General features: G+C 35.9%; 1 protein-coding gene across 3 annotated transcripts; it reads left to right on the top strand.

The window, feature by feature from the left end:
- The first annotated feature begins 1,631 nt into the window (after positions 1-1,631).
- Positions 1,632-7,431, top strand: LOC107829633 (calcineurin B-like protein 4). Of its 3 annotated transcripts, none has more exons than XR_001657983.2 (10): positions 1,632-1,909; positions 2,883-3,018; positions 3,417-3,499; positions 4,467-4,526; positions 5,006-5,114; positions 5,293-5,345; positions 6,114-6,194; positions 6,276-6,388; positions 6,655-6,781; positions 7,208-7,431. XR_001657983.2 is itself a non-coding variant. In XM_016657084.2 (10 exons), the coding sequence occupies exons 3-10, from the start codon at positions 2,928-2,930 to the stop codon at positions 6,722-6,724; spliced, it is 660 nt and encodes a 219-aa protein (XP_016512570.1). In that variant the 5' UTR covers positions 1,632-1,909; positions 2,457-2,674; positions 2,883-2,927; the 3' UTR covers positions 6,725-6,910. The 3 variants fall into 3 exon arrangements, 2 of the variants coding, with proteins under 2 accessions (XP_016512570.1, XP_016512569.1); XM_016657084.2 differs by lacking the exon at positions 7,208-7,431 and adding an exon at positions 2,457-2,674 and having other exon boundaries at positions 6,655-6,910; XM_016657083.2 differs by lacking the exon at positions 7,208-7,431 and having other exon boundaries at positions 6,655-6,910.
- Positions 7,432-12,054: the final 4,623 nt, after the last annotated feature.

Below are 12,054 nucleotides of genomic sequence, written 5' to 3'. Positions count from 1 at the left end.
GGGCTCCATTGTAATGCTCTCGTTTGATTCTATTTTTAACGTGCGAGTTGCCTAGCACGTTGGGGGCAACTACTGTGCTAGAAATTAGTAGCTATAAGGGAGATAAGTTACATATATTGATGTGGAATGTTAGCTTCGTTGGCTACCTGAACTTTAATCTTGTCGGCAAGAGTTTGATTCTCTACCTTGCAATTCCCTTCCTGTTTCCTTTTCCCCTCCCCCTAGGTACACTAATTTTTTTTTTTTTAATAAAAAAGTTATGTATATACACAATGTAAACTCTATGATTTATGTAAATGACTTAATGACAGGCACCCCACCTGCCCAGGTGAGGGTGTCAGTCCCACTATACCTAATTTCTTTGTTTCCGCCATATATTTAACTAAAGCAAGTTTCTAACAAAATAAACCAACATCTAACTGCTCTACAGATAAAATAGTATCAGTTTTCCAAGTGATAAAATAGTCGTAGAGTAACGACAAATATGGAAACACACTATAGTCGCCCCTAAAAGCCGACAAATGTGTACTTTTGTCTATTAATGTCCAATATACATATATATATATTGTATACATAATTAGTGTATTATTTTTATTTATTTAACTAACGGCTGTAATTATCTGAGTGTTTTAAGTTAGATATAACAATATGTATCTTTCCAAATTATCTATTAGTCATCAGAAATCTACTAGTCAAAGAGAAAAGAGAGGTTGATTTTTCACATAAAGGGAATATGAATTTCACCAGTTGCAAACATGTATTGAATATGCTATGAGTTTCTTCCTTAAATGGGTCATATACGTTACAAATCTAGATTAGTAGGACAGTGGATTTCGGATGTTATACAGTTAAAAAAAAAAGAGACAATAGTTAAAGTAGTTAAAAAGCTTTTTACTTTTACCATTAGAATTGGAAGTCTTCTCGGTTCGATCTCGACCTTCATCTACATATGTGTCCAGTTTACAGAAAGAAAATAATAGGAAGGAGGAATCGAACAGATGCCAAATGAATATTCACTTTGAAATTCGGTTTGCTTTGTCAAACATTTTAATTTGACAATAGAATAAGCAAGATTTTTCTAGCATTACTTATATGCTACTCCTTTAATAGGTCTGTCCGTGGTTTTTGGGGATGGATTCAAGATTTAATTTATATTGGTTTAACTTTTAAAATTCTTAACATTAAACTTATTATGTTTTTAAAGTTGCGAATTCATATTTACTATTTATTACAATTTTAATGGATTTTTAACATATATATATATATATAAAATTTTTGGTTCAGATCAACCCGGTACCTCAAAACCGAGGTACCATCAAATAGGTTGAGATTTCCGTGAAAAATCAAATATCATTAAATAAATTAAGACAGAGAGAGTAATACTTACCTAATTACATATAATATTGCTCGTGATATACTCAGGGGCAAAGCTAAAGACCAAAATAGGGGTTCGATCATCAGTAGCTTAGGTCAAAAGTATCTGTATTTGACATAAGAAATTCTAGCTCCGCCTCTAATTATATACTACTAAAGTGAACTAAACCTTTGTGGAGACAAAAAGTGCAATGAGTATAATAGCAAAAGATAAATATTTAATTCAATCTAAAATTAAATTCTGGATGTCAACTATCTAAGCTGGAAATTGCAGGGTGACAATGTCAACTATCTACTTTGCATATGCAGACAACTGAGGCTAAAATACCTACCTTAAAATATATAAAATACTAATCATTATTGTACTAAACCTATGTTGAATCAAATAATGAATTAGATTATTGCTACGAGTTTTTGGCGTATTACGAAATCAAAGAAACAAAAATGAGTACATATCATAAAGAAAGAAATTTGGACAAGATCTTACAGGATTTAATTGACTCTGCTACACAACAACTGACTCCATAGCACAGAGGTAAGTTCTCTCTCTCTCTCTCTCTCTCAATGTTCTAGATTAATTATGCGCTTCACAAGATTTTTGGGATTTACTGTATTTTTGCTACCTTTTTACGTTGACATATGCTTTAATTAAAATTAGTTTTGACATTTTCTGATTAATGTTCAGTAGCAGCAATCTGGGTAACAAGCACTATTGAAACAGTTAGAATTATTGAAAAATCTGTTAGTTGCTTTTAAGAACAGTATGCTATTGCTTATTTGGGATAGTACTGTCTGATGCTGCAATGAAAAACCTGCCACCAAAGGCGGATGTAAATTTTTTATAATATGGGTGCACCACTAAAGAAAGGATAAAAAAAAGTATTAAGTGACAATTGATCCTTGCTCCTCTAGGTAAGTAACTCAACATTCAACTAGGTGCACCATTTAGCCTTTTTGAAGTATGAGTGCCAACTAATAATATTAGATTAATTTAAAAAAATATGTACATAAAATACATAATTTGGCGTAGAGACCATGATTTTACGTGACTCATATGTCTATAAATCTGCTCCTACCTACAGGCTGCAACCAAGGGTAATGGTGGGATGAATGAGATCTTTCCACTCTTTATTCGAGTCAGGTTTGAGCTTTGGGATCTGAAAAACCCTTGGTAGGAGCGCTTTGCCTTTTAATGACCTATACGGTGCAAATCTGAATTAGTCGAACCTGAATACCGTATGATATAGAAAAAGGACACTAAAAAGCTAGTGTTGACTATGATTCCCTGAAAAGCAAATAGGTAAGTTTTTTGTCAACAAAAGCAAAGTGGTTAATTCGAACTATGTATAATCTGGCTATGCCTGAAACTGCACCTAGTATTCAAAAGGAGATAAAACTTGCACACAATATCATCAGTGCCCTTTTCTTGGACTGGTGTTCTGATTATTTTATCTAATACTCTATGTTGTAGAATGCATTGCTATGATTTTTATGTTGGATTGTGGCAGGTGAATATATATATATTTCAGGATCTTTAAGTCCTCTGGGGGATAATGTATGCTTTAAAGAGCTGGTTTTGTTCAATGAAATTTAGACGTCCACCTGGTTTCGAGGACCATGACTTATTAGCTTCTGAGACTTCCTGTGAGTTAAACAATGTCTCTTCGCTCCTACTATTTAGGCAACAGGGTTTTTGAGGCTCTTATTTAATTTCTTGTTTCTTTCTTTGCCTTGAGCTTGTTTTTGTAAAGTGTAGTATTTTCTAAAATTTATAACAAATTGGATAGTTTTAGACATTCAATCAGAAGAAGTTTGTAATCACTATCATTACTGTGTCTTGTGATTTTATTTTATGTTTGCTTAGCCTTCAGCAAATTGAAATCTTTCCTCTAAATAATTGGTACTATATATTTCCTAGCCATGGAAGCTATTGCTGTTTTCTTGATTACTTCTAGCAGAGTAGCGTGTCCAATGGAAATTTGTTATGATGTTAAGTATCTACTCAATCCATAATCTTAGAGTGTTCCATTCATTTGTTGCAGTTTCTGTTAATGAAGTGGATGCGTTGAAAATTCTGTACGAGAAACTGAGCAGCTCCATAATTGATGATGGTCTTATTCATAAGGTAATTTCATCATGCAAAGTTCAATCATTAGGCTTTTATGTAATTTGAGATGTTAAGGGCAGAGCTGTTGGAAACGCGCCATGATTCCTCTACTAGTCTCAAGAACAGTAGGACTTTCTCCATTGGAATCAGTCTTTGTATATTGACCACAACACGTTAAACCAAGTTTCCAAGATGCATCTGTTTTCATTTATGAGTTTCTTCATTTTTTGTTACAAATATAACAGTGAAAGAAAGAATCGTGAATTACTTCGCAGTTAGAACAGTGCACCGATACAAAGAAACGCTGAAACTTGGTGATCATTGATTCTATGGGTATGAAGTTTAGAAGACCAACAACAACAACAACAACAACAACCCAGTATAATCCCACAAGTGGGGTCTGGGGAGGGTAATATGTACGCAAACCTTACCCCCACCCCGAAGGGTAGAGAGGCTGTTTCCAGGAGACCCTCGGCTCAAAAAAGCAACAGGAGACGATATATTAGTACCATAAAAATGCATAATAAAATAACAACAATATAGGAGATATGAAATACAAAATACGAAATACGAAATAGATGGCTGGTATAGTAAAAACTAGCAGGTAAAGCCCTGCATCAATAGACGAGCAATGACATTCTTAGTCTAACTCCTAACTGGCTAGTCTCACTCTATTGTGTTGTAGAAATATTCCAAAAGTTTACGATCTATAGAAGACCAGTTTAGGATTTATTTTCCAAAAGTTCTTTGTTTCCCTTCCTACTTCTTCTTCATGACAAAAAGATCCTTTAATGCCTGGTGTAGGCAATGTCATAACCACTTTGAAAGTACATTATCTTTGGCAAACATTGTGCTAAAATTTAAACTTCCATTCGTTTTTCAAAGATCTAGTTTAATGAAGCAAGTGATGCATTTTACATGTCTTCCAATGATTTTCAAACATCGTGTTATGAGATTGTGATTTATGTCTATATCTTCAATGCAGGAAGAGTTTCTCCTTGCTCTTTTCAACTGCAGCCCTAAGCAGAATCTTTTTGCTCAGCGAGTACGTCTTTCACCCTTTTTGACGGAATTCATTAGACATTTCTTCGCCAGTTATTAATGTGATTCGACTCTTTGGAAAAACATTTATGTTATAAATGACTTGCAAACAGGGGCGTAGCTAGGTGGGCAAAAGGGGGGCCGAACCCCCTTCGCCAAAAATTACACTGTGTATATAAGGTTAATATTTTTTTCACGTATATATATTAGATGTTGAATCTCATTAGCTTCTTCGCGCATTTACTTTTTTATTTTTTGAATCTCCTTGGTGAAAATCCTGCTTCCGCCACTAGTTGCAAATATAATGATGGATAATTTTGATGGTCATAAGTCATAACTGCATCAACTGTTCCGGTAACTGCTATATCAATAGGCCATTCTTGAAACTGTTAAAAGTTCTCTATTTCATGTTGTATGATTGTCCAGCATCTTGATCTTTATTCTCCAAACAAGATCCTATTCCTTCTTGTCACTCTATTGCAGCTGTTTGATTTGTTTGATCTTAAGCGTAATGGGGTTATTGAATTTGGAGAATTTGTTCGGTCGTTAAGCATATTCCACCCAAGGGCTCCTCAAGCAGACAAAATTGAATGTAAGAGATATGTTTGAAATTTCTCTTATAAAAATATGTCTGGAATTTCATTTCTTCTCTTTGTCTTGTTTTTTTATATTCTTTTTAGTGAGGCATACTTTCTTATACTTATACAGCAACATGTCAAACATGTTTTCTCCTATAGCTGACACTAACTTCACGAATAATTTTGTTCCAGTTGCATTTAAGTTGTATGACCTGAACCACACTGGATACATAGAACGTGAAGAGGTGAGTAACTTTAACGAAACATACTTGTTGAGTTGTCTCAATTATCATACCACTCTCTCAATATTATCATTTACAATGCATGCAGCATTTAAATTTGAATTTGGAATAACCCCAAATAATCATCTGATATTAGTCAACATTTGAACTAGGCTAAAAGAAACATAATGCTAACTAAACATACTGCTAACGAAATGTTCACCGTATAGGCTAAAAGAATTTGAACTAGTTAAAGCTACTGCTGCTTGATCTTACCGGAAACATAACTTGAATGTTCAACAGAGAACACTACTTATTTATGATCCCTATCAGGATACAGGCATCAGGCATTTTAAATGGTCATAACCATGATTTTCTTGCTTAATCTTCATTAAATGTTTCAGAATAAGACAACAGAAGTTGAAAAAATATGTTAAAAGGAGTTCAAGGATGAAAAGTTTTCTTTTTTGGGAGGATGATCATATCCTGATGTTTTCACATATGATATGAATGACAGCCTTTCTTGAAATAGGAAGTAGGAAAGACTCAAACTACTTGACAGCTATGTTGCTCGGACTCTCCGAAAATGTCGCTGGGCGCGTGTCAGAATTTTTGGAGGATCCGACACGAGTGCGGCTGTACTTTGGAAAGTCCGCACAAAATAGCTTGACAGTACACACTTCACCACATAAATGGTTAAATACATTATTGTTTACACAGTCGGTGTATCTCAAATTCAAGATGCTCAATCTCTCTTTTGACTAGTTTGTTCTACTGTGGAAACTTGTGTAGCTGAAGGAAATGGTATTTGCTATTCTGAAAGAATCAGAATTGACACTTCCAGATGATGCTATCGAAGCAATCATTGATAAGGTGGAGAAGAGTCACTTTATTCCCATGTTAGTCATCCTATAATACATCCTTTTGATGTCTGATCCGTGTGATAATAAACAGACATTTCTAGAGGCAGACACGAATCGAGATGGAAGGATTGATCCAGAAGAATGGAAGGAATTGGTCATAAGATATCCTTCTCTCATTAAGAACATGACTCTACCATGCTTAAAGTGAGTTGAAAATTCTAAATCTGCACTATGGGACATTTTAACTAGAAAGGAAACTTTGGCGTATCTGGTAAAGTTGCTGCCATGTGACCAGGACGTCACGGGTTCGAGCCGTGGAAACAAACTCTTGCAGAAATGCAGGGTTAGGCTGCGTACAATAGACCCTTGTGGTCCGGACCTTCCCCAGACCCCGCGCATAGCGGGAGCTTAGTGCACCGAGCTGCCCTTTTATTAGCCTTAGAAGATGAACTTGGGTTTTTACATTCCAGGGAAATTACTCAAATGTTTCCAAGCTTTGTGATGACAACAGAAGCTCGAGATTCAGAACTAGTGTCCTGAAAACTGACCCGTGGCAACTGCCAAATTCTATCCTGCTACTGCTGTACTGATCAACAAGTAAAGTACCGGTTCAATTTTCCCTTTTTCTTCATTTCTGGTCAGATAGTTATCTGTTCTTAGGCAACCATAAACTGCATATGAAATGTGTTTGCTATATATGAAAGATTGGTACGGACTATAGCCTAACTACGGATTTTGGTAATTTTTCCATCTCTACAAAAATAACATACCCAGTATAATCCCACATAGTAGGGTCTGAGTAGGGTAGTATGTATGCAGACCTTACTCCTACCTTCTGAAAATAGAGAGGCTGTTTCCAATAGATGTTTGTAAAATGTAATTGGCAATATTCATATGTATGGATCTTTGTTCGTAATTCCACTATATACTGAAATAAGAATTCAGTTTCTTTAAAAGCAAAAAAAAATGAGTCGTCAGTTTAGAGGATTTGTGATTAATTTATCCTATCATTTTCATGTGTAGATGTGGACTACAAAAGAACATTTATTCTTTCAAGCATACATCATTTGAAGCTGGCTTTGTGAAGCTTCTGAATGTTGAAGATAAAAGTTGAGTTTACTTATTTGTACAATTTATTTCCTTAATTAGGAAAGTAGTGCTTTAAACTAAACGGGATTTTTGAGTCCTAAAAGAAAGAAAAAAAACACAAGTTTTATTTAAGGAAAATTTACGTGACACATCAAACATATACATTGTATTTGCCATTTGTAGTTACACTTTCAAACAAAATTACCATTCGTAGACAAAATTCAAATATAGTACTGAAACAAGAGATCAATTGTTTTGAACTGAAATCAGTGTTTTAAAAGGCGTTTTCGAGGCAAGCCCCGAGGCGAGGCGCACCAAAAAAGCCCCGAGGTGATGGTGTGAGGCGAAAGTCCCAAGAGGCGTACACCCAGCAATTCGGGGCGTATGCCCGGGCGTTGGAGGCTTATGCTCGGGCATTTGAGGCGCATTTTTGTAGTGAAGCATAAGTCCCAGAGACTCTTTCAAGTTAAAACAAAATTTGTGGAATAAGTCCTTCATATAATACCCAAATTCTCAAAAGTCAGCTTGTAATTATTCAAAAGTTTTAATAAGGAACTGAAATGTATCAAATTTAAAAGCAAAGACCTTTTTATTGATTAAAGCCCTAATTTATGGTCTTTCCCAATTCTTTATCTTGTTTGCTAGTTTGTTAACATCTCCGAAAACAACGAATATTCTCCTTACGCCCACGTCTTTTAAAACACTGAGTGAAACAAGAGAGCTTACTCAGTTGGTTAGAGCACCTACTTGGTAAGTAGAGGTCTTGCGTTTGACTCTCAATAAGAATATTTTATTTTTCTGTACTTCTGTATTTCCCCTTGGTTGTATTCGTTGCGCGAACGAATATAGTCGATACATGTTGTATCCTTTATATATACCCTTGTACTTCGCCTTTGTTGTATTCGTTGCGCGAACGAATATGGTCAATACATATTGTATTCATCCAGTAAACGAATACAGTTGATACATGTTGTATTCCTTGCGCGAACGAATACATGTGACATAGATTGTATTCATTTCGCGTTTGAATATAAGTGATACAAACTGGTAATATTTGAACAATAACTATAAATGATAATTAGGCAAACTAGAGTTACGTATGATAATTAGGTTCTAAATTGTAGTGCTTTATAAAAATTTCTCTTTATTTAATATGTAGAAGGGATACATTTTTAGTAGGAATTTTTACCTCCTATAGCAAAGGTTAACACCTTATTTATTTTAAATAAATACCATTTAAAAAAATTATATTCTATAGATACCTTTTACTGTTTATAGCAAAATATTTAATTTTGGTACCTCCTACCCCTAAGCCACTAAATACGCTATTCAGTTACACTATTTCTTTCTCTCTCTAATTTGATACATATTATTCTCTCTTCCAAATAATACCGGATTCATTGACCGACCACCACTTCTCTTGGCTGGGATTTGGGAACCTCCTCCTCTCCGGCGAAATCCAGTTGTTCGGCTCTCTTTCTGTCTCATTTCATCTCCTAGATTTTCCGTCAGATTTGAACTTGGTTATCTCAATTCTCAAATTCAAAAATGGGGGAAAACAATTTCTTAACCCCAAAGGCAATTGCGAATTGAATCAAAGCTAAGGGCTTACAAAATCTACGATGGTACTGCCCTCTTTATCCTATGATTATATTTTCTGTCATCCTCTAAAAATACACGAATCAAAGCTAAGGGCTTACAAAAGCTACGATGGGTTTTTGCTCGACAGCGGATTCGCCGCAAATTAGGGTTTGTTCTTGAACAAAGATGACGGATTTTGGGGCTGAGCAACTTGATTTTCTATTAATATATTTCAATGTATTTCAACGTATCACGTTGTATTTTCATGTATTTCATTGTATTCATTGTCTTTTGTTTTCATTGTAATTTAATGTATCTCGTTGTATTCCATGTATTTCATTGTATTCACTGTCTTTTTTTCTCATTGTATTTCAATGTATTCTATGTATTTCATTGTATTCACTGTCTCGCTATATGCCATGAATATATTCATATATATTTTTTAATTAATATAATTGTCACACCTCCTTTTTCCGCGCCCGAGGGGCGCAGGGGAGTTTTTCCAATTAAAGGACAATCGAAACGGGGATGGTTTATTAATTTCAGAGTCGCCACTTGGGAGATTTAGGGTGTCCCAAGTCACCAATTTTAATCCCGAATCGAGGAAAATAATGACTCTATATTACAGTCTGCGTACCAGAAATCCGGATAAGGAATTCTGTTAACCCGGGAGAAGGTGTTAGGCATTCCCGAGTTCCGTGGTTCTAGCACGGTTGCTTAACTGTCATATTCGGCTCGATTATCTGATTTTATACAAGTGTGAGCTTATGTGCAAAATTTGACTTTTAACCGTTTTTATCATTTTACTGTTTTTATCAGGAATTGCAACGTTGTGAAAATGTATCGCGAACCGCGTTACAATCAATGTACCCGTGGTCGTCGACACACTTTGACTCCGTTGAGATTGGGATTTGGGTCACATCAATGCGCACCCGAGTTTAAGGAAACTAAATTATTAAAGACGCGCCTAAAGCGACTAGCGTATTTATTTTGGGTAAGACCGTGGAATTTTACTAAACGGTCCATCCCGAAATCCAAATAATTTCTAAAGCAAATATTTACTGAGGGCCCCGCAATTTGTATTTTTTATTTGGCGAGGCTCATCTCGTTCTTTATTTTTTAATGAATTTGCAACGTCATGGACATGCATCTCGAACCACGTCACAATCAATGTACCCGTGATTAGAAACACATTTCGACTCCGTTGAGAATTGGATTTGGGTCACATAAATGCGCACCCGAGTTTAAGAAGGTAAGATTTATTAAGGCGCGTCCTAAAGAGTCTAACGTATTGTTATTTTAGGAGGGTTGTGAGATTTGCTAAACAACCCGTCCTGGAACCTAAATGCTTCGATAATATACATTTAAACAAGGGCCCCGCATCTGCACGTTGTGTTTATTTTCATCGAGGCTCATCTCGTTCTTATTTTAAAAGGATATCCTATAGCAACTACGTTTCTTATCGCGTTTGTCCTTATCAATTGAAAACAGTAGATAGTCCTAATTAATTATATGCTTGCAAGTTGTTTGTAACAACATTCAGAAACGCCTAAAATCAAAAACGAGGCTGTCCGAACAAATAATCACGGGCCCAAATCCAGCCCAAGCGTGATCGGCCAGACCTGGGCCACTGCTTGTTCGAAGCAGGCCGGCTTGGCCTGTTTTGGCCTGAACTCGACCTTTGTGAGGTTGAGGCCCTGAATTTGTGTTCCGGATCTTAAAACATAGTTTTAAGAGTCATATATAGCAATTTATTGGAAAGGAAAGAACTTAGTTAGTGTACGAATTTCATGCTTGACATACATTACAGGCTTATACTACACTTTTGAACTACATATGAGATACAAACTACTGCCTTGGGCATACTCTCATCACCAACCTATATGCACATTCTAGCATTCAACTACCATACATTGACATTTATAGGCATGAGACTAACTCTAGTACCCAGAACAAAAATGTAAAACTATTACACATTGCATGAATATTTAATGTAACAATCTATATCTATAAAAAAAAACATTCTTCAGGTCTTTCCTTTACATTCATGCTCAAATTTCCAGCTACATCTGACAGTGTCTTAGGTGTGTACCTGGTATAGAGGAACAGAAGAAGAAAGGAATGATTAGCTGGGCAGTATGCAGTACATACAGCAACAACAGACACACAGCAACAACACAACAACAACCAACTAAACCAAGTGTTTTCCACAGCCACAGATAACCAACAATATCTCCCAGAATACAAGGACTAGCAGATAGTCGAAACCAAGCCAGCAATCCCAGGAAAGAGTAAGGAAATAACAGCAGTAACTGAGGGTTCAAATGCAGTAAGACTAACAGTTCAACAACCACAAACAACTCAGCCAATGCAAGCAACAGAACTTGGCCAAGACAGCTTTGACCAATATGCACTCTTGTACAACTTTCAGGCAGTGTTTGGTTACAATGTCTATTGGAAACTACCTTGTGTTTACGCTATTGTGATTTGGGGCTCACTAGACCTCTCTTCAGACTAAAGTTTTTTTTTCTCTCTGAAGACTCAAAAAAATCCAGCCCTCTTTAAGTTCTCAAATGGCCTCTTTATAGGCCAAATGCACTAGTGCAGCTGAGCTGCCTGCCCTTCCAATTGGCAGAATACCCATACCCTTTAAACCCATGCCTAAGCATCTTTGGTGCCAGCCCCTTTTGTTCCCCACGCCTAGTCTTGTTTAATCAGGAGTTATGGGCATCCCTTTTTTATTCAATTTAAGCCACACACCCTTGTGTCTTGTTCCCCATTGGTATTAGTTTAATCCTAAATTAGTACCCTACTTGTCAGCCCATTTATACTAATCTTTTCTGTCTTTTTCAACACCCCAGAATGCCCTTGTTAACCTTGATTAATACTGCCCCTGCCTATTGCAGTATCAGGGCATTTTTGAACTGATGAAAGTTCAAACTCAAGACTGCCTGGATTGAACCCTTTTCAGTCAGTTTTACAATGCAAACAGACCATTTCAAACAATGCTGGGGCATTCAGTCAGTGGCAAAGTTCAATTAGTCATGCGACATTATTAGCTCATTCGATTTATTAGTTATAGAAAACTAATCGGCGACATTTATTGAGTCGACTATACTAATTATAACAGGTAATAATCAGTCGTTCAAATAGACAACACATACAGGGACCTAAAGGGCTTCGAACAACTTGGTCAATTA

The sequence above is a fragment of the Nicotiana tabacum genome, chromosome 20 (assembly GCF_000715075.1).
Source record: "Nicotiana tabacum cultivar K326 chromosome 20, ASM71507v2, whole genome shotgun sequence".
Taxonomy (NCBI): domain Eukaryota; kingdom Viridiplantae; phylum Streptophyta; class Magnoliopsida; order Solanales; family Solanaceae; genus Nicotiana; species Nicotiana tabacum.
This window is presented reverse-complemented; position numbering and strand designations above follow the sequence as displayed.